Source organism: Tetrao urogallus (assembly GCF_951394365.1).
Source record: "Tetrao urogallus genome assembly, chromosome: 5".
Taxonomy (NCBI): Eukaryota; Metazoa; Chordata; class Aves; order Galliformes; family Phasianidae; genus Tetrao; species Tetrao urogallus.
The window spans coordinates 24,522,481-24,544,864 of NC_136818.1; the positions used below are offsets into that span (position 1 = coordinate 24,522,481).

Below are 22,384 nucleotides of genomic sequence, written 5' to 3' on the forward strand. Positions count from 1 at the left end.
GATCTCTCTAGAACACAAGATTTTTCTATACCGTTGTTCTGCTCATGAAATAGCAAAACTGCTTCTTGATGTTAACAGGCAAAGTATTTGCAGGTAGGTCCACAGTCACATAGAGAAGGAAGAGTGGAACTCACCCAAGCAGTGGTGGGGCTCTCTGGCTGCGCAACACTCCTCCCCAGGGAGCAGCCCAGGTCCAAGAGATGCTCTCCCTTCAGTAGCTTGCCCATCAGTGAGCCTAGGGGGCTTCACCCTAAGTCTACACTTCTGGTTCAGTGGGGAGCACAGGTGCAAACAATCTGCCTGTACTTGCTGGGCGAGCCACAGCCCTTCACCAGGTGCTCAATCACCAGCTCAAGCCCTGACCTAACAGCTTCCCTACAACTGCCAACAAAGACAACTTTTTATCTGGATATCACTCAGCGTGAAATTAAATCCTGCCACATTTGGGAACTGGTCCATGGAGAGGTGATTAATTCTATCAGATGATCTGGTGGCAACTCACTCCTATTTCCTTTTAGGAGTCCAGAACTCAGATTGCAGACAAGAATTTCAACACTGCTTCAGGAGCTGCTGTGCAGAACAACCCTAAGGAACATGCTTCAGCAGGGTGGTTGGACAGGATGGTCCATTCCATCCCTTATGACTCTATGAAGCAACCTCCTACCTTCCAGGTAGAGGATCAGAAGCTAAAGAAGTACTACACCATCTACCCACACAGGCTGCAGAGAACACAGCATCCCAGGGCAGAAGGAAAGCTCAGTGTTGCTGTATTAAGAATAGAAGCCAGTGGAACTGGGAGGATACAGGACACGTCCATTGGGCCCAAGGTTTTACCTGGCCAGCCAACATGCAAGTGTCAAGTGCTGTACCTTATGGTTAAGGTTTCTTAGTAGTGACTTAAATTCTCCCTTACTCCATTAATTCTCCTCCTCTTAATTCTCCTCTTAATTCTCCCCTTAATTCTCCATTTATATGAAGTTGTTAGTCCTCCTGCAGTAAGATTTGTCATTACTTACACCATTGGTCATGATTTCCTGGTCCTTTCCCACTTCTGGACCAGCCTCTACTTCATCACCAAATGACACAGAGTAGCTGTGCCTCCTCCTCAACACTTGCACATGATGCTCCTATCAATACTTCCAGGAACAGGATTACTTTTTTTTTTTTAAAGGAGCACCACTCTGACTTCGCTGGGAATCGCCATGAACCACAATCCCTTCTTCACCCTAAGGGTAGCTTTTGGTCTGAATTTCATCTTCTTGACTTCCAACCATTCCTTCAGTTTGTCTAGATCACCTGAACTCAAAGCCTGCCCCACAGACTGCTGAACTGGCCCCAAAAACGCCCTCAAACACATTGTATGGGAACTGCTGAGTCCCAGTCTGAAGCACTGATTGAGCACCTGGGGAAAGGTCCAGGTAAGCCCTGGGAGCACAGGTGAAGGCAATTCATGTGTGTGACCAGGAGTGGAGCCTGGCTGCACCTCTCTTAGACCTCAATTAAGGGCTGGCTGCCACTGGAGAAGGTGGAACCTTTCTCATTGTATTGATCTGTCCAATTGCTACACACACAAAGCTATACGTTCCTGTACAAGGCAAGGCACTCAGAGCAGCACTCAGCACATGTTCTATGAGAGTGGCTCTTCCTAACGCTGCCTTTACAGGGACATCCTCAAGGGTAACGCCAACATCCACTCACCCAGCAGTTATCAGCCTGGGGAATCCCCATGATTGACCTCTGCTCAAAGGAACGAGTCTGAGAGCACCTTCCCATCCCAACCATAGCTCAATCCCTCCTATCAAGCAGCTCAGACCCCCTGGGCCCCAATGGCACAGACCTTCCCACACCCAAAACCCCATACACCCAGGGACGCAAAACCCCATAAACCCAGGCAAAAAAAACTCTTCTCTTCCCCCCCCCCCCCCCCCCCCCATTTCAAAACCATCTGATGGCAGCCTGAGAGTGCCAGCACACCACACACCAACCAGCTGACACATCTTTCCTGATGCAGGGCAGGACGGCTCAGCCAGAGCTAACACGTGCTCTGCAATATGTTCACTGCTGTTTTAAACCAGGAGATTACACCAGTGCCCATTCAGAAGGATGTCAGGCTGTGTTGGCACACGCTCACAATGTCTTTTTACTCAGTCATTTTCCCCTCAGCCCAAACATTCCCCTGCCAGCATTCTGGCCAGCCACCACAAGCTAATCCCTTTCCTGCTTAAGCCTGCAAACAACACGAGGCAGATTTCTCCCTCGCGTTTCAGCTTTTCACCCATCTACAGGAAGATGCACATAAAGAATGCTTTCCTAACAGCAGCTGCAAATACACCTGTCTCCTCTGCATTTCCCTTCAGAAGTTCGCATCCTCTGACATCTTTGCAGCTCTGTGTTCCTGCTGCCGTTTCGCAGCAATAGATAAGAGAGCTCCACAATCTTGCTCTGCAATGGCAATCACGAGGTTCAAAAGAAAAGATTCCCCCTCCCCATCTTTCTACATTAAAGAAAAAAAAAGCCTGAATCGGAGCTCAGCAGCGCACAAATATTACTCATGTCATTGACACCAAGAAAACGGGAGCCGTGAATAAGGAAATGTTCAAAATGAACACAAGGAGCATTGTTTGCATATCAGAAAAATTAATCTACATAGCCAAGTGTAAGAGCCTGCAATTCAGAAAGCAAAGAATTAGGACAGCCCAGCTGAGAATAATTTTCTAGCCAGTTAATTTAATTGCATAAATCATTCCTTTGTTAGCAATAAAGAGATATAATTAAAATGAGATTGCTTCTCATTTCTATTCTCTGGAAACTAAAGGAATTGATTTTGGGGGAAAGCATTCTTCCAAATACCAGATCGGCAAATTACATTTACCTTTTTAGAAAGGCTAAATTATTTCGCGCTAATATCATGGAGGGTTTAATTAATTATAGATCTGCCATATGATCTTAAAGAAATAATTTACTTAATGCCCACGGAACAGAAGCCAGTAAGCTCGTATCCCTCTGATAGATGGCGTGCAGATTTTTACAAACAGGTCAGGAGTTGAACAGGTGGCTGTCAGGAGGAAGGCGAGGAGATGGAAGACGTGTTGGAAGAGGGGGGGTGGCTCAGTAAGAGCTGATGGTTTAAGCACCGCTTCTTATCTGCTCTCATATACCTGGCTTACTGGTTTTTAACCAGTCGTCATCAGATGGGAGCTCTGAGATGTACCATCAGCTTAGCACTGAGCTTGCAAGCATCAGCAAGCCACAATAACATCATGCTCATGGCAATAGCGAAGGCTTGTACAACACCCTGCATCGTGCCCAGCTCCATGGGTGCTCATTCCCTTTAACTGAGGCTCTGCCAAGCACTTGCTAGACACAAAGTCAAGTCAGGGTGCATTGATGAACTCTCTAAACACACGCAGAAACTTTTGGGCAGTGGCAGCACGCTCGTTGCTGGGGAGGATATAGGAACTGCAGGTAAGCTGAGAGAGGAGAAGGCTTTGCACGCAAGAGTTAAACAGCACATAGATTAGATCTCATCATTTGAGATTTCCAGGAAAAGTATTGTGTTGCTATGGGAAACCTCAACATAACCTGGGTTTTCCCTCCTTTTGTTTGCAGGGACTTCATTACCTACAAACATTGGCATCTCCCAGTCTCCTCCAGCAGGCCCTGCAGCACGCAAAAATTACTCTTCCCCACGTCCAGTTTTCTTTGCAAGCCCTATCTTCAGTATATTCTGCACCATCACTGTTGCAACCTGCAAACTCTGCGTTTGCAATAAGTGTTGTACAATTCGCTACCCAACAGGAGCGCTTAAAAGTCCTTGCTCTACTTCTGCTTTGGGAGCCCAGGGAAAAAAGCCTAGTGGTAATAAAACTGAGCCTTCCTGGGCTTCATTCAAGGAGAAGCCACATCTACAACCCCCCCTCTCCCAGCGTGAGGGATGTGAACCTAGTGATCATGTTTTAGCACCTGCAAGGACCTGTCCCACTTTAGGCATTGCAGGTGCTACCTTCCAGGTTGCAATGACTCTGCCCAGAAGTTTCCCATGTAGAAAATGGGGCCAAACTTAACTGGCAACATACAATCCCTAGAAATGGACTTAGCATTTGCAGTAGGGTCAGGCAACCACATCAAAGCAAGGAACACAAGGTTGGGGTAGATTCTTATCAAGGAAATACCTGATGAGAAGTCACATTGCTAGCACATACTTGCAAAGAATTGCGTAAAGGCAGTGAAATCAGTGACAGCTTAAAAGGGCTACTGCAACTTACCTGTCATTCTGCCTCTTTTGAGCTGTCAGCACCTTATGGCAGAGAGCATCTCAGACCATTACAGCTACATAACACAGAGAGCCAACCCTGATTCTGGTTCATAGGCACCACAGAAGCAGAAATGACATAAGGTGGTAAACAAAGCATGGGGGAGCCTGATCCAATCCTCCAAATCTCACACAAGAGCTAAAAACTTGGTCTCCACTTTGCAAGACGTCAAAAGTTCTTAAAAGTAAAGGGGTTTTCCCATTTTAGCTCTAGAAAACCAAGTGGATATTCAAACTGGGAAGTGACCGCTACACATAGGCTTTATTTCATCCTTTCTCCAGACCAGCTCTTCTTTCGGCAGCAGAAAGGCCGATCCTCAGATGCAAGCACCGGTCCTTACCTGCTCAGTGCACAGAGCCGCCCCACTCTCCTCCCGGCGCCGCACACTCAGCCACTCCTCCCCAGCTTCCCTGGTGGAGCGGACACGGAACGGCGCTCCCTGCGCCGACAGCGCCACCACGCGGCCGAGCGCCGCACTGCAGCCAGAGCAGCTACGGGAGCCCTGCTGGGTACTGCCCCAACACTGCCCTGCTCGCCCTGGCCGAAGAAATCCTTTCCAGCAACAAATATACACACACGCTATTCTAAAGCGACAGAATCAGGCTGCCCATCTCACTTGTACTGCTTTTTCTACTTGCAAAGAAAGCAAACCTGGTTTTAGTTCTTCAAGAAATCGGAACAAACTCATATTCTCCCTCTAAATGCATCCAAGGAGATATCTACCTTCCTTTCTAATAGCTGGTGGCATGCATCAAAGACACTCACAAATAACAGGAGCTTCAAGCAGCCCAAATACGTATATGTTCTGAGTATTATTTCCTCCTACAAGCTCAGATGTGTATTTTCACCTCTGTGTTCACATACAGCACTCCCTCAGTAGCACAGCAGTATTTCAGCTTGGCTGATCTACTCCATACCCTCTCATCAACTCAACAGTCCACTGGAAAGATCCCTTCTTCCTTCAAATTTTACAGTTTAGCAAACACATCTATGATGAAAGTAAAGTATACTTCAATCCAGCATTACGGGAGAGGGCACATATCCTGATGTACAGATTTATAATATCAGCAGGCTTCCTTCTTTCAAGGAGAGGACCTGTAGGGAGCAACAGACAGACTTCTATGGAGAAAGGAGCAAAGTAGTGTAAGAAAGAAGGGTGAACTGGGAAAGAGAGCAACAGTAACAGTAAAGTAAAGGCAGCAGCATCACTTAAGTTGAGAACTTTGCTGAGAGCTACAACAAACCATTCCTGTCCAGGCAGACAGGCAGAATTACTCAATGCTATATTCACCAGGTAGGAGATACTGTACATACATTGCCAGACTACCAGGCACTCATATGGAGCAAACATGTCCAAGTTACACATTGTTTACAAGGTTGGAAGTCAAGAAAACTCCAATGGTTCATGTTAGACTTTGCACTCAATGTCTGGTGGCAAATATACATGTGCAGTCAGTATTTTTGTACTGGTAATGATTTCACCCTGAAGTAATTCACGTATTAGGGATAGGATGCCTGACAACTTAAGTCTGTCCGAAGGATGAGCACAGGGAGCAGAGACAGCATCTCTTCAGAAGGCTGTTATAAGGCTGCTGTTTTAAAGAATTTGTTTCCTTGTTACTTACAAAATAATGTTAATAATTAAATGCATTTGAAACTAGTGAGCAGAAAGTCCATTAGCCTAAGCTGTACAGTGCAATTTTGCAATGAGCTTTATGTAGCATATGAATTATGAATAAATATGTAGCATAGAATTGAAAAATACCAGTATATGAAATAGTGGAAGCTATGCTAAGGCACATGGAAGACAGGGAGATGAGTGGGGATAACCAGTGAGGCTGCACAAGGAGTAAATGTCCCCTGCTCCCCCCTGGCAAGGCTTCACCTTGAGTGCTGCATCCTGATGTGGAGTCCTCAGTATGGGAGAGATGTGGACCAGCTGGAGCACATCCAGAGAAGGGCCAAAAATGACCCAAGGGATGGAACACCTCCCTGTGAGGACAGGCTGAGAGCTGGGGCTGTTCAGCATGGAGAGGAAAAAGCTTCAGGGAAACTTGAGAGCAGCCTGTCAGCATCTACAGGGGCTGTAAGAAAGATGGGGCAGACTCTTTAGCAGGGTCTGCTGTGATGGGACAAGGGGAAATGGTTTCAAAGTAAAAGAGAGGAGATTTTGATTGCATATAAGGAGGAAGTTTATTACAATAAGAGCAGTGAGGTGGCACAGGACTCCCAGAGAGCTGTGGGTGCCATCCCTGCAAACATAAAGGTCAGGCTGGAGGGGCTCTGAGCACTGATGGAGCTGTGGGTGTCCCTGCTCAGTGCAGGGCAGTAGGACCAGATGGCCTTTAAGGATCCCTTTCAACTTGAAAGATTCTATGACTCTACTACAGTATATGTGAAGAAAAAAAAAAAAAAAAAAAAAAAAAAAAAAAAAAATCAAACTATGAATATAAACAGTGTCATGCCAAGCTGAACAGCAGTTACTAATAGCCTGTTTTCACAAGCAGGCCATAGGGAAGGCTACGTAGATCTCATTCCACAAGTCTAACCTGTCCAGTTTCTTCTGTCAGCTTCACAATACATTTGTCTCTTAAATTGCTTATTTTAAAAGACTACTATGAAACTTAAGAGTTCTGCAAGTTTGATTTAGGCCTTGGCAGAAGGTTATAGGCATTTAGACAGATGTACTGCTAAAAGTAACAAGCAAAAAAGAAGATTTTTTGAATGTCACTGCCCTCTTGAGGGAAATTGAGTTGTAGTGCCTTAACAAAGCCATTCTTCCTGCACTGCTATTCAGGTCACACCAGAACTCCCCCCACTGCCTTACTGTATGGTTCAAGATGAGTATTAGCTCCTGAAAGGCAGCAGGTAGCTTCACAGCTGGGAATCACTTATCTCTGGCTAAAGCATAGCTTTGGTTATGTTTTGCTTATAAGTATTATGGGGACAACTAGACAAGCCCCTCTGAAGCCACAAGAGCCTACTGGAAATACATAAACTTGTCCCTGGAAACCAGTAGTTTTGTTTCTCCATGAACTGTAGCCTTTTATTTTACCCAACAGCTGTTGTCAGAAAACCTCTGAGAGCAAGAACCAGAACCTAGCAGTTACTTTGCCCTGCACGTTTCTAATCTCTGAGCTATACAGGCTTATTCACAGCCTGGTACAGCATTGATTTTCAACCTTTTGGCTTGCCTGGGCTGCAGTGAGTGAAGAGGATTTGTCTCAGGCTCTGTGTACAGCCTTGAATCCTCTCTTCTTTAAGAGAAGAAAACTCTAGTAGTACACGTTCCTACAAATGTACAGAATAAGTTTTATTTTCCAATTGGAACACTTCACAGAGTGAGTTGAGAGAGTGGGAAGAAGAAGAAGCATAACATAGCAATAGGATCAAATATCCTTATATCAGCTATTTTAAAAATTGACAGTACTTGAAACAATTGAAAAGCATTCTCAAAACACTGTGGCAAACTAAGTGCCATCACAAGTTAAGCTACAGATATTCCTTTTGTTTGGGGGTTTGTCTGTTGTTTTGTTTTTTTTAAAAGGACTGAACACCCAAACATGGACTTGAATTAACATATGTGAGGAGCCAATACCACCAAGAGCAGAAACAAGTTCTAGCATCTAGTTAATGCAACTGTACCTCTGAAGATATACCCTTAATGGTTCACCAGACACCAACATTCACGACCAGGAAAATTGGTATTTAAATGGAAGCTCTATCAGGATTTAATTCTAATTCAGTCACAGTAGTAGAATATCAGCTATTACTGCCTTATCTTGAACACTTTGTCCACTCAGGCTGGCCCAAAGTGCCAGGTCATTCAAGATTAACATTGCCAAGATAGTTTCTTTCTAGAAAAAGTAGAATTTTGTTTTAAACAATTTGGTGTTGGCAAGACTGACTTACATTATTACTGCTAAAATCAGGTACTGGCCAAACCAGACAGTCTAAACTGAGCATTTTCTTACCCCCAGTAGCAAGCTAAGAACACCACGATCTGTCTAGAAAGTTAAATATGTTCTGACATGGCTTTTGAGAAAGCTGTTTTTTGCCTGGAATAACTCTCCATCTCACACAAAGCACAAGTTGCTGAGTTCAGATATGAAGATAAACAGAAGAGGAATACAAGTGAAGGCAGGTCTAAGAACTACTCCCAGGACTCTGAACTCTAAGCAGTCCCTTCTGCAGTTCAGCAATCTTATCTTCTCTTGAGGCTGCATAATTCTTTGCTGTCTTTATGAGAGAATCATGACGCTTCTCCAATCCAGCCTTCAGGTTTTGGTATATCTCCTAGGAAGGTAAAATGAAACAAAAAACCACACACAACTCCATCAGAAAAGTTAAACCCTTATAAAGTTTAAAGCATAAGCGAGAGAGGTCTCATGCGATTTCGAAGTTATTGCTTCCTTGGTATACAGAATACAGGAAAGTTACAGAACCTCCTAAGACCAAGAGCAGCCACAAGCAAAATCCCAGTATTACCATCTGTTGTATGGCTCTGGTGCTCACAACACTAAGGTTGTCAAACAGCAGCACAGTATTCACACTGGTGCAGATTAACACAGAATGGAGCAGTATCACCAAGACCTCTGCCCTGCAGAGAAGGACCTGGGGTTGATGGATGGATGAAAAACTTAACCTGAGCCAGCAGCATGCTCTTGCAGCTTGGAAAGCAAATGGTATCCTGGGTTCCCTCAGAAGAGGGGTGGCCAGCAGGGACAGGGAGGTGATTGGCCCTCTCTACTCTGCTCGTGTGAGGCCCCATCTGGAGTACTGTGTCCAGGTCTGGAGCCCCAGTACAAGAAAGACAGAGAGCTGTTGGAGAGGGTCCAGAGGAGGCCACAAAGATGATCAGGGGACTGGAGCAGCTCCCCCACAAAGAGAGGCTGAGGGAGCTGGGCTTGTTCAGCCTGGAGAAAAGAAGGCTGCGGGGTGAACCTCATTGCAGACTTTCAGTACCTCAAGGGAGCCTACAAACAGGAGGGGAGTCAACTCTTTGAAAAGGCAGATAACTGCAGGACGAGGGGAAATGGTTTGAAGTTGAGGGAGGGGAGATTTAGGTTGGATGTCAGGGGGAAGTTCTTTACCATGACAGTGGTGAGGTGCTGGAACAGCTACCCAGAGAGGCTGGGAATGCCCCACCCCTGGGGGTGTTCAAGGCCAGGTTGGATGCGGCCCTGGGGAGGTTGGTGGCCCTGCATGTGGCAGGGGGGTTGGAGATTCATGACCCTTGAGGTCCCTTCTAACCCTGTGATTCTGTGACTTCTGTCCCTGCGACTACTATAGCTGTCCTCCCAGCACAGACAGTACTTCAGCACCAAACAAATAGAAGATGCTACAGGCTGACTGCACTCCCTTACTCCTAACCCACCAGGATTTCTGCCTTTCTAGAACTGACCTGGACAATCCTCCTCCTGAAACTGTAGGAAGAATGGGTTTGCAACATGGCAAATGTTCCTTTATTTGAGGAAGACTGTCAAGAGGTTACAGCATTGCTTGTCACTACAGCATGAAGGTAAGGCCTCAAGGAATAGGTCCCAATGGCCCAACAAAATGAATAAAATCAGACTGCTTAGAGCTGGAAGGTTTGTGATACAGAAATGGACGTCACTGAAACTAGGATAGTATCTGCTACAGATACACACGAAAAGACAAGTTCAGTTTCATCTCTCAAAATACTGGGCCATCATACCATTCCAGAATCATTTCCCAGGTTTGCAAAGCCCATTTCTTCCACACATCACATACAGCATGCAGACACATTGCAAACAAATCCTAGCATCACAGCAGAATCATAAGCAAGTGCTCTGTCTCACTATCCACTCAAACCAACACCTGCTCAGCTTACTTGTTTTTAAGGCTGATAAGAATTATTTCATCTGCGCAGACCAAGCTGAATATCAATTTCCAGACTACCAAACAGATTTCCTTTAGAAGATAAACAAATAAATAAACCCTATACAACTCACTTTAGCTTTCGTTTCTTCTTTTTCAGCATTCTCATTCAGTTGCTGGATTTTGAACCTTGTCTGCTGGATTTCCTTGTGAATTGCTGTCACTTTATCATATACAGCACCCCTCTTTTCCTGAACTCTGTTAAAATATCTAAAGGAGGGAGAAAAAAAAATTAGTACTGGACCACACAACCAATTCCAGATTAAGCTTGACCCCCCCCCCCCCCCCCAAGCCAAACTTGTATTTAATTAGCATGCCAAGTGCAGTTTCTAGAGACAATACTGCAAAGAGTTTACTTGCTCTGAAAGTACAATTAGGAAATGTGGATATTTGTCTAATCCTTCATCTGGAATAATATAGATGCAAAAAACAGAATTCAGAATGAAGTTACAGGGATCCACTGAAGCCCCTCCGTTGCTGTCAATCCAAACTGCAATTACTCCAATAGAACTGTCTCAGCTGAAGCCTGCAGATAGCTGGACACTCCATCTTTGAGCCTTTGTAGAACAGATGTAGAGAGCCTGGGCTGAAGGCCAGCACAGGCTTAGGACCCAAGGTAGGAGTCTGAAAGCAACACAGTTGCATTTGGTGTTTCAGCACAATTGAAAGTCACATTCTCCTCAGCCTCAGATCCCCATATTCCATCCACCTGTGAACATTATTTCCAAATCCTTCCAAGCTTGCAGGTGAATTTAGCTAGCTCCAGCTGTAAGCTGCCATGTAATCAGCTGTGTTACTGTGGGAACAGGAGATCTGCAAAAACACTTAACACTTTATACTATTTGCACAATAATTACAGTTGGAACTGTAGCAGCTGCTTTCTCTGAAGATTGGGCTGAAATCATTCAAACTTAGTGAAAGCATATTTATATCTTTCTACCTCAAGGGAACAGTGAGGACACATTTTCTTACCCACCAGTGAAAACTTGTTTCCAAATCAAGGCAACCTCCCTTTCTCTCTTTCTTATCAAAGCATCTAATTTAAATACTCAAGGGAAATATCTAACATTAGAAACAGATAAATTGGCAGCAACATTTAGTACAGAGGAGCATTAGGCTATTATTTTCATTCTTTAATTAAAAGCTGCTTTTCCTTCCAATCTCCCTTTAAGCTGATACAGTGCCCTACATGAAGAGCAGAGGCCTAGGAATCTTGCTGCCTTTCTGCATGATGGTGACTTAGACTCCACTCTCACTGATTTGGAGAAAGAAAAAAGAAAAAAGCTTTATTCCACCTTTTTTAAGCAACCCCAGCCAGTAATTTTCCACATCCCTTTTGCTATTAGTGTACAAAAGCTTTATATAACGAGCTTTCTTTACCACAGTTCAGCACAGTGAACATCAGGGAAGCCATGACCTTACAACACCACACTTTGCTACTGCAGAAGTGACTGCTGTGTGTAAACACTGCTCTGCAACTTGCCTTTAGCATACAGTAGAAAGAGAGATGGGCTAAGAGGCTTTGATCAAATGACACTTTTCCTTTTGTTTTAGAAGCATCATGTCAGGATAATGCTCCTCTGAGATACGAGCCCCATTTCCCCATGGGTCTTGAACATCTTTGATAATGAGCAAAAGTGGCAAGGGAAATTATGAAAAATTCATGAAAGGCAAATGGGGCTTTGTTGAAGTCTGATAAGTTAGGAAATTATCCCAATGTGACATTCTCTTTAAGAAGATAAAAGAATCAAGAATAAGCATTATAAATTAAATTAGCGATCCAATAAAAGAATTGCTGTCAAGTCACATTGCAATTATTGATTTGAGACCCCAACTCCCTGCCTGCAGCACTACTGGTCTTCATACCAAGCTATCCCACATCACTCATTTTCCTCTTAGCGCTAAGCTACATGTTTGTACCAGGCGTGAACGTTGGTAGCACATAACGAAGACATAGAGCAGCAGCAAGCAGAAACATCAACTCATCCTTACTCAAATACAGTGTGCTTATATTGCTCAACATCTTCACGCTTCTTTTTTATCCTTATTTCAGCTGTAGACAGCCTCTCATGTTTTGCAGTGACCAGTCTCTTCAGGGACATTTCATCCGTCTTCCCTTTCTTCAGCTCGATTTGAGCACTCTCCAGCTGGTCTTCCAGATTTCTGACCTGCAGTATGTAAAAAGCATTGAAATAAACCAAAGTGGGGGATATAAGCAGAGTGATAAACCATATTATGATAATGATAAACCATTATATACCAATTATAACCAATTATATAATGATAAACCATGTTAGAAGTTCCCTAAGATTAGAACAGTCTTCCTGCTTTTTAAAGATCTGATAGCTGACCAGCTTTCCTTACTATCTCCCAGTTTATCTAATTAGAAATACATCAGAATGAACAAATTACTATTTGTATCGTTTTTAGAAGCTACTGTGAGCTCTGCTGTAGCTCTTAGGCTATGGTTTTATGAAAATGTCATACAAATAACTTAAAAGACTATGCTGTTTTTTCCCTAAATGCTCTTAACAACTGTATTCTCAGTTTAGTAGTAACTAGCAAGGTACTTTGTGACCAGCACTTCACCAGCAGAAGTTTAGCATAGTAACATCAATAAACTAAAACCTTGAGAGATAAAGTAATCTTGAAGTAACAGTTTATTTGCTCTAGTTTCAGCTCTATATGCAGAAGAGAACATCTCACTTCCATTCTTCTTCCATCATTTCCTTCTATCAACCCCCAGATAACAATCTTAGGTCAGGTATCTATGGCAACAAAGCTTGTGACTATTAAAAGTGGCCAAAAGGACATTAGTGGTACCCAGCAAAGCAGCAGCTATGTTTTACTGATGTTTCCACAATGGGGTTTTAAAGTGATCCAAATTCTTTCTTTTGTGAGCAGATAGGAGAAGAGAGCAGATGTTTACTAATGACTCGACTCGGACTGACATTAAAAGTTCTCCCTAACCAAGTTTAACTTAGGTAATACAAACCTCTGCTAATACACTGGCCAGTCTTTCCACATTTGCTGCCTGTCTTTCCATCTTCTTCTGATATAACTGCACCTCCAATTGGCACGATGGCAGAACTTCAACCAGGTCTCGATAACCTTCGTATTTCTCAATAACCTCTTGCTTTAAAAAGAAAAAGTATTAATAGGGGAGTTCAGCAGTTACCTTCAACGTTGTACTGTGTATATTGACTTCTGCCCATTTCTTTCTTGTTAGTATTTGGACAACCTGGTCTAGTGGAAGTTATCCCTGCCTATGGCACAGGGGAGTGTGGAAACAGATTATCTTTAAGTATAAGTTACTCAAAAACTAGTTTAAAACAATGGAAGTTCAGTAAGATGCACTTTTAAAGTTTAAAATCTCCTCATGTGAAGGAAGGGAAAAGAAAATCTCACCTTGGATTTCTTGAGTTTCTTAACAGTCTCCTTCATTAGCTCCTTATAATTCTTCAATTCCTCTGGACTCTCCACGATTTTTGATTTCAGCTGCTCTTGTTCTTCTTTCAAAGTAGCCATTGTCACTTTAAGTTCATTCTAGTTACAAGGACAAGAGAACTTTTGGTCGTTTAAGTTGCCAATTGTAAAGAGGAATTGTGAAGCATAGTTCGCATGATCTCACGACCAGACAAATTCTTTTCTCTAAGTCATTCCTTCTTAGGAAGTCCTTTAGAAAAAATTCCTGTGCACATCAACATTCCCAAAACGATTAACAGTCCACTCTGCTCCCTGAGCACACTCAGTGGTACAGCACTGAGTTGTAAGAACAGTATTTAACCCAGTGCTTCACAGAACACCTGCCAGCTAATACACATGGTAAGCAGCTCTCTCCTTCAGAGCCCCTCACCTAGGGCAACTCAGGCAGTCACTGCAGGGTTTCCAAGTCAGCTGTGATGCTCACATGGAAGAGCACCACACTTCCCATGGCATGAAAGTGAAGCAGTTCTTGAAAGATGAAAAAACACAACTAGTAACCACATGAACATTAACTAGCTCTGAGAATAATCTAACTTTACAAAGATTATCTATTAATTGAATTAACAAGCTACAGCCTACACAGAGCTGTACTCACCAGTTTTCTGGTCCTCTCTGTAATATCTGACTTCTTTTGCGAAATCACTTCTTGCAATGCTGCCTAAGGGAAAAGAAAAAAGAAAAAACAAATTGAAATAAAAATCTCTACAGCTACTACCTCCTTTGTCCTTCTATTAGACACGTATATGAGATCTCACTGATTGTTTCTTCGGTGCACCAAGACTAGAATACAAAATTGCAGCCTAATTGCACTAACAGAAGGCCCTCCAACTATAGAAGTCAAGCCCACGGTCAACAGTATTCATGGCAGAAACTTGACTTAAAGTAACATCCAAAAAAAGAAAAAACCTAACCACATTTTTTTCTCTCTCTCCAACACAGCTGAAGAGGTCTATGAGGTCTTAAGGGCAAGCCTGCCATTGCTGGTCAGTTATCCCATCCTGTGATCGACCCTGCTGTTTTTGTTAGCCATTCCATTGGGTGACCTTCCTAAGGCCTCCTGTCACCTGCCATGGCTCATCTCCAGTTCTCATTCTTAAAATTCAAGAGCAAGAAAAAACAAGAACTTACAGGGAACAACAATAAGTGGATCTTCCAAGTCATGGCAATAACGTATCTCAAGAAAGAACCAAATACATTTCTGTGTTCTCCAAATCTGATTTCATGCGTGTTTTACATTCCTTACAGGTAATGCTAGAGATTAGACAGGACTTAGTGTTGCAATAACCACTTATGATTTAAATCTGAACACCCTGCTTTATTCTCTGTACGAGACAAGGAACAAAATAAAAATCAACAGAAATAATGTTTATCAGAAGCCTCGGCACCAGTTCAGAGAAATACACAAAGAGATCATACTGTTTTCCGACGATAGTCATGGCTTAGAAGTTGCTCCAGTTCTTGAATGTCATCCGACAGTTGCTTGAACTCTGCTTGCTGTTCAACTGGAACAGTGCTAAGCAAAAAAAATAAAGACATTTAGACAGGTCCAGCATCATCACAGTCAGGTGAGAGTACATCAAATGAAACAGTCTTTCTCCAAAGGCTTTACAGCCAGCAACATCATGGATCAGGTCGAAACAGCCTCAAATTAATACAGCTTATTTCCCTGGGCTTATAAGCCTTTGTAGGCAAAACATCACCTAAAGAGCTATTTCAGAAATAAGCGGTACAGGTTAAAGTAGGACCATATATTTAATGATAGCATTAAATACAAATGGGCATGAAAGAATACTTTCACCAGTTTTGCTTGGAATATGAAACCTGCATATTGTGATGTGCCAGAGGAACAGTTTGTATTGAGATACAACTATAGCTAGCTAGAGACCCTCCTGCCTTGCACATATCGAGAGCAGTTATCAGCAAATAAGCTTTTGGTTTTGAAAGCAATCTTGGGAGCTAGCCATCTTTTTAGCCTATTACCTACAAGCAAAACAAACTTAATGGGACAAAGGTGTAGGCAGTGCAACTCAACTACCTAAAACAGAGAATAGGGCAAATCTGTCAAATAACTGAGGAATGCTGCTTCACCCATCCATTAAGTTAAAGATCAACTTCCTAGAGCTATATAAACAATAAAAGACAGATGACTTAAACTATAACATCAAGTTCCTCTTTAGTCTCCCCAATATACAAACCAGAGTATCTTCTCAAAGCAACTACACAGACCCAAAGCCACACTTATTTCCTGCCAGCAGCCTTTCTAGCTTAATGCCATCAGAACTGCCTCTGTAACCAAGTGCAACACAAAGACATCTCTATACTTTCTGCCTTATTTTCCAACGAGGCTAACCAGCAGCAAACTTAGACAAGTGCCAAAGGAGAAGTGAAGCCTGCTCAAATTAAAGACTCCTAAAGGAGCAGAATTGGGCATATAAATATTTTTTTCCTTATTATATGTAATAACATATATATTTTCTTCTCTATAATACATGTGGGTGCATGTGATGAGAGCTCAAAATGGAGGAGAAGCTAGTCAGATGAAAAAACAATAAATAAAAACAGGCTACAAATTCCACTCCCATTAACAAAGATTAATCAGCGTCTCGATTTATTACATCTACACACTTAGATTCTGCCACCTCTAGCATTCTAGTCTCACAAAAAAAGAAATCATATTACTGAACACAGTCACATCTCTTCTAGACTAAAAGGAATTTTATCTGCATCAGACAGAAAGATCCTGGGACCTTCAGTCCTCATACTCACTTCAGCTTCTCCAGCTTCATTTCCAACTCCTGATTTGCTGTCTCCAGTTGTTGGTGTTTCTCCATAGCAGATTTCTGCAAGTTAAACATTCAGAACTTTTTGTTTCAGAGGAGTAGTTTCTCTTGAGTCCTATGAGGCCCCTGCTCATCATTTCACATGACATGCACGATCTCTGAACTACTGAGATATTCAGAGAGAAACCACCTGCAGTTCTAGCTTCAAGCCAACAATCACTACATCTATATTTTCTCCAAACAATTGGAGGTGTCAGACCTTCACTTACAAGGCTGAACTACCAAATAAAACTGGGGAAAAAAAAAAAAAAAAAACCTCAGCTGACAGCTAAAGTAGTAACTCAGCCATGGTACCAAGCAGAAAACTTTACAATGTCAACAAGCCCAGCCACTCATTCTTCTGAACTGACATGTTTCCCTAAGGGCATTGCAAAGTTCTACATGGAGCCATTTACAGTAGTTGTATTTGATGTGTAATGTAGCTGTACAAGAATTTTTAGCAAACGGGTACCTGCTTGTATTACTTAGCTATATTTAAGATTCTCACATCACTTTAGGACGCTGTTGAAAAAACACAACCTTTATGTTCCCAATTGTAGGTTAACATTAAGTAACTTCAGTAAGAGTGTGGAAAAACAGCATCAGACTTACATAGCTCAGCTGCAACTCCAAGTAGGCCTCGCGTCGGCATTCTCTGAAATGCACAAAGTTGAGAATGCCGCTCAAGAAGCGAGCTGTCCTCTTTGCCTCTGAAATGGAAGTTACAAACCATCACTACTTCTGTCTCTGCACACACTGCAATTGCTTAGAGAAAACTGGGCAAAGCATAATTTGGAGGAGAGACAGAAATTGCAAGAGAGAATATGTACTAGCTCTTTCCCTGCTCACCTTGCAAAGATTTCACAGGCTGCAAGAAAAGCAACTAGGAGCTTAATGCCAGATCTCAGCAATCCTATGCTATTTAACAAATTAAGAAAATGGCACCTAATAGAAAGATTAATAAAATACAGTCTCACTGTGTTATCCTACTAAAGGAGTAAGATGAGAACCATCATTAAGAACCATCTGTAAGGTCAGATGAGTAGCTGGTGGGCAGGGATAGATCTCCATAATAGTTGCCCACCTGACTAGGTCACACAAAAGAGCCTAGATAATAAGCAATGGCCACCAGCCCAGGAAACACAAGGCTTACAGTGCATTTGCTTACTTGGATTTATAACATCAGAAATTTGAAAATCATTAACCCGGCACACTGGAAGGAAGCGCTCCCTGCAAAGAAACAAAACATCTTCAGTGATTGTTACACAGTTTTTGCACTATATACACGTAGACTAAAACCAGATAATGTCCTCTCATTGCAGAGCACATGCACAGCAAGCACACAGCAACAATAAGCCTCAGGAGAATAATACAGTAAGACTACTGTGCAGATCAGCATTAAAAACCTGTATTCTTACAGCATCTCTTAGGATTTCTATGAATACTCACCTGCAGAGCAGCTTAAGAAATTCCTTCACTTAACTGAGGGAATCAATTCTGCCATTAAAACAAAAATGAAGCTACAAGTGTAACACATCACTTCAACAGATACATCTAAACAGAATTCAGACAAGTACCTAAGATCCTTCTGTCAGGTGCAATGGTGAACTTCAACTCATTAGAAGCACTGGAGTTTTTTGTTGTTTTACTTTGGTTTTTTAAATAAAATTATCCTCCACACAACTCAACTATATGTAGCCTCCTAACACATTCATTTGCCTGCTTGGAATTAAACTCCGTTACCACATTGCTGTCTCCCGTTCACCTGAAAACTTTGTTTTGCTCAGAGACAAGTAGTGGAACCAACCACCAGAGGCACACTGCCCCACTGCTTCTAGTAAACATTCCATTAAAAAGTGCTATCTTGTACTTACATATGAATATACAGATTACAAACAGGTAGAAAGCCTTCAAATATCTGTGGATACACTATATCAACGTTGACTGGCATCTGAAAAATAAAGAGAGCCAATACATAACCAGAGTGCATTTATGGGAGAAAAAACAGGTTTGATCCCACAGCGTAAGCTCATTAAAATTAGATGAGGACTGTCTTCCATCCGTGGTGGACACAAGTCAAGAGGCAGAAGGATGCTATCAAGTAAGCAGATGAATCATAGAATGGCCTGGGTTGAAAAGGACCGCAATGATCACTGAGTTTCAACCCCCTGCTGTGTGCAGGGTTGCCAGCCACGAGACCAGGCTGCCCAGAGCCACATCCAGCCTGGCCTTGAATGCCTCCAGGGATGGGGCATCCACAGCCTCCTTGGGCAACCTGTTCCAGTGCATCACCACCCTCTGGGTGACTATCAGGAATCCATTTCTGTCTAGCAGAAACAGCAGATAGATTAAGTGTTAATCAGAAGGATATCAGTTAGCCTAGACCACCAACTGCCCCTCACCCTGCTTTCCTCTCAATTAACAGCGTAGAAGTGATTAACATTAAAAGCACCATTTGCTTCCCCTCTAACCCAGTCTAAAGGTCCTTCTAGGAGACCCTCATCCATCCATGGTCAAAGCCAGATTCCCAGGAAGCCGGTATGTTTTTTTTACAACGTATATAAACATTTATTATTTTATATATATATATATATATATATATATATATACATACACACACACACGTATATATAAAAAAAGAAGAGTATACCACTTGCCATTTTCTAATGAGATGATAAAAGGGAGATTTGACAGCATTTCACAGGGAAAGCACAGTTCTTTTCTCCTTTCGCATCTCCTTACCCCCTGCCAATGCATACATACCATGTAGAAGTGCTCCAGGCGGATCCCATACACTTTCTGCAGAATTCTTATGAAAATCATGTGCAAAACTTCAGGCTGAGGAAGCAAAGGGCACAAATCAGCATTGATGAGGACAACAAAGCAGTTCTGCCTTTTAACACGTGAAAAGCAAATTCACCAAGACAAAAACAAGCTTTCCTTTCCGGCTCCTTGCAGCTCAAGCATTAAAATACAGCTAAAGGAACAGCAAGCAGCCCTGCTAACGAATACGGGAGTGCCTTAACACGGGGCTTTCTGGTCACGGGGCGCGCAGCGCAGCCCCACAGCACGCGGGGGCCCTCACACACCTTGAGGGTGGCGAACAGGTCGGCCTTAGTGAGGTTGCGGGCTTCAGCTCCCACCAGGACGTGGCTGCGGAGATAAGCGACGATATCATCCGGGCTGTAACGGGGAAAGGTCAGAGCCTCCATCGCGCCGCCAACCGCCTCTCCGCGCGCCGCTTCAATCTGGCGGGCGCGCCGCGCGCGTCATGCATCCGCCCCGCGCTGGCCTATCAGCGGCGGCGCTGGCGGGAGGGGGCGGGGCTTTGTCAGGCTCCGCCCCCTGGCGGCCGTTAGCCGTTAGGTGGCTGGGCCGGCTGAGGAGCTGAGGGGAGTGGCGGGAAGGGCGGTGGCCGCTCGGCTGGGGCTTCGCGCCCGCAGCTGCGTGACGGCTACCGGCCTGCGCCGGGAAGGCGGGTCCGGGGCCTGCAAACGCTCGGCAAAGCCGAAAGGAGCGGTGGTTTGAAAACTTTGGTTGGCCGGAGAGCTCTCAGAGCGGCGCCCGGCTGCTGGCATCGCAGCTACGGTGCCGTAGCGAGGCGCTACTCCGCCCTTCTGCGCGCAGAGAGCCGCGAAGCCGGGCTCGGCTTCCAGCCGGGCAGCCTGCCAGCCAGTCAGGTGAGTCGCCGATGTAGAGCACGTCCCAGCGGACACCCGTCTCCTCAGCGTTTCCTGCCGCGGTCCCCCGGGGGCTGAGCGGTTCGGGAGCGGCGGGCCATGTCTCTCGCAGGTAGATGGCGGCCCCTGAGCCTCGTGTTCCTCTTGGGGATGGGGATGGCATCGGGGAATAGCGGCTGCCCGAGTGGGTGCAGCTGTCGGTACCTGGAGGTGAACTGCACCGGACGGCAGCTGCAGGAGTTCCCCGCAGCCATCCCGCTGGACACGAGGCAGCTGATCCTGGCGGCAAACAACGTCTCGTACCTGCCGGCGGTGGAACTGAGCTTCCTGGCGGATCTGGTGTACCTGGACTGCCGGAAGAACCTGTTGGGAGATGACCTGGATTTCACTTTCGTTGGTGTGGTCAAGCTCGTCTACCTGGACCTCAGCTTCAACAACCTGACACAGGTCACCTTCAGCACCTTCTCACAGCTCCTCAGCCTGGTTGTGTTGAAGATCTCGGACAATCCCAACCTTGTAGCAATAGAGAAGGATGCTTTTGCCAACAACACCTGGCTGAGGCACCTGGATGTGAGCCGGACTGGTTTAACGTTCCTAGATGCCAGCACCGTCCAGGTCCTGCCCAACCTGAGGATTCTGGGGCTCTCTGACAACCTGTGGCACTGCAACTGTTCCTTTTTGGACTTCATCACCTGGATGACAGAGAGCAGTGTTCATTTTCCAGGTGAGGGCTGTGTGAGCAGGATTCCTCTCCTCTCCGTTCTGTTCCTGGGTGGAATGGACAGGGCCCTCTGATCTCTTTTCATTCAGCTCATTGGGGCAGCGCCACTGCCTGTCAGCCACGCATCCCACCATCAGCTGTTGCACAAAGCACTGATCAGAGCAGCAGGGCTACACACTTTCCACCCTCAGTCACACTTGCTCACATCCTCAGGACAGTAGGGGAGGTACAAAACACCTGGCAGCAAGCTCAGGAGGTATCACTGTGCCTGTGAGTCACAGCAACCTGCAGCCACAGTGCCAAGAATGAGGAGCTGGCTCAGGGCAGATATGCTCCGGGAAAGCTATTTCTCTGAATGTCCTGCCTTTTCTCCATCTGCTCTGATCTTCTGTTGCTGTTGCAGTGTTGGTGTGTCTGTAGTGGCCAATTAGTCCCCTTTGTGATCAGTAGAAATGCTTGCAGTGCTGGTCTGTTCCTCTCTCTCCTCACCTCCCTGGAACAGCCCCTCCAGCCCTGAGCTCTCCATTGTTGATCCTGTCCCATTAGCTCAAATACTGCCTGTGTTCAGAAAGGAAAGCCAGCATCTATTATCTCACAGCCTGCACTGGAATTTGACAGGACATAGGCAGTATTTCCCTGGAACTGAATCATTCCTGAGTTTCCCCTCTCTCACAGTTGCAGGTGAAATTGTGCCTAATTGCAAACCACTCCAGTTTCCAAACTTGACTCCCAGTGTGCAAGCCTTATCGCTCTAGTCTAAAAAGACCTCTTTCCCTTTAGCCTTGTCACTTAAAAAGGTGTTTGAGACTTTAAAATGACAAATGCTCTTGTATTGAAACAAAAGTACTCGATCAGCATAGATGAACAGCACAGCTACTGCAGTTTGTCATAATCCAAACAGTGCCATAATCCAAACAGAAATATTTTCCTTGGAGGCACTGCCACAGAAATCATTCTGGCAGGCTGGTGGTTGTGGCTTGGCCAAAATCTGGCTGATTTCTCCTAGGCTATGAAGGGAGAAGAACATGAAGCGTGGAGAAATTTTCCAGCAGTTTAGCGAACTCCTCCATCACTCTTCTAGCAGTGATGTTTCCTGCTCACTAGTGTCTTAGACACAGGCAAAAGAGTCTTGCTTTGCTTTTTTCCTCTGCAGACGCCAACAACATCACCTGCTACACACCAGAAGCCCTTCGTGCCTTGAAGATGCCTGCAGCAGAGGTACAGCTGTACTCCAGCTGCCAGACCCACCTGCACAAGCACGACTACATTTTTCTGTGTTTCATTGGCTTCTGCATATTCTTTGCTGGCACTGTGGTGGCCTGGCTGGCTGGCATCTGTGCCGTCATCTACCAAATCCACAGTTCAAAGGAGGAGGAGGAAGAAGAGGAGAAAGATGCAGCCACTTAGGGTCAGCCCTACAAACCTTTCCGGATGCCGTCCTGGGAACTGAAGGCAGGCCCTTCT

At 44.5% G+C, this 22,384-nt stretch overlaps 2 protein-coding genes across 2 annotated transcripts; one reads left to right on the plus strand and one right to left on the minus strand.

The window, feature by feature from the left end:
- Window positions 1–8,459: 8,459 nt before the first annotated feature.
- NUF2 (NUF2 component of NDC80 kinetochore complex) lies at window positions 8,460–19,731 on the minus strand (the record flags this gene model as incomplete). The annotated part of the gene is made up of 13 exons (XM_079535237.1): window positions 8,460–8,609; window positions 10,289–10,424; window positions 12,207–12,382; window positions 13,210–13,350; window positions 13,623–13,760; window positions 14,296–14,358; window positions 15,117–15,213; window positions 16,467–16,540; window positions 17,132–17,229; window positions 17,688–17,749; window positions 18,394–18,470; window positions 19,283–19,357; window positions 19,609–19,731. The coding sequence occupies 13 exons, from the start codon at window positions 19,729–19,731 to the stop codon at window positions 8,460–8,462; spliced, it is 1,410 nt and encodes a 469-aa protein (XP_079391363.1).
- Window positions 19,732–20,298: 567 nt separating this feature from the next.
- Window positions 20,299–22,327, plus strand: LRRC52 (leucine rich repeat containing 52; the record flags this gene model as incomplete). Its single annotated transcript, XM_079535430.1, has 2 exons — window positions 20,299–20,923; window positions 22,074–22,327. 2 exons carry the CDS (start codon window positions 20,299–20,301, stop codon window positions 22,325–22,327), a joined length of 879 nt encoding a protein of 292 aa, XP_079391556.1.
- Window positions 22,328–22,384: the final 57 nt, after the last annotated feature.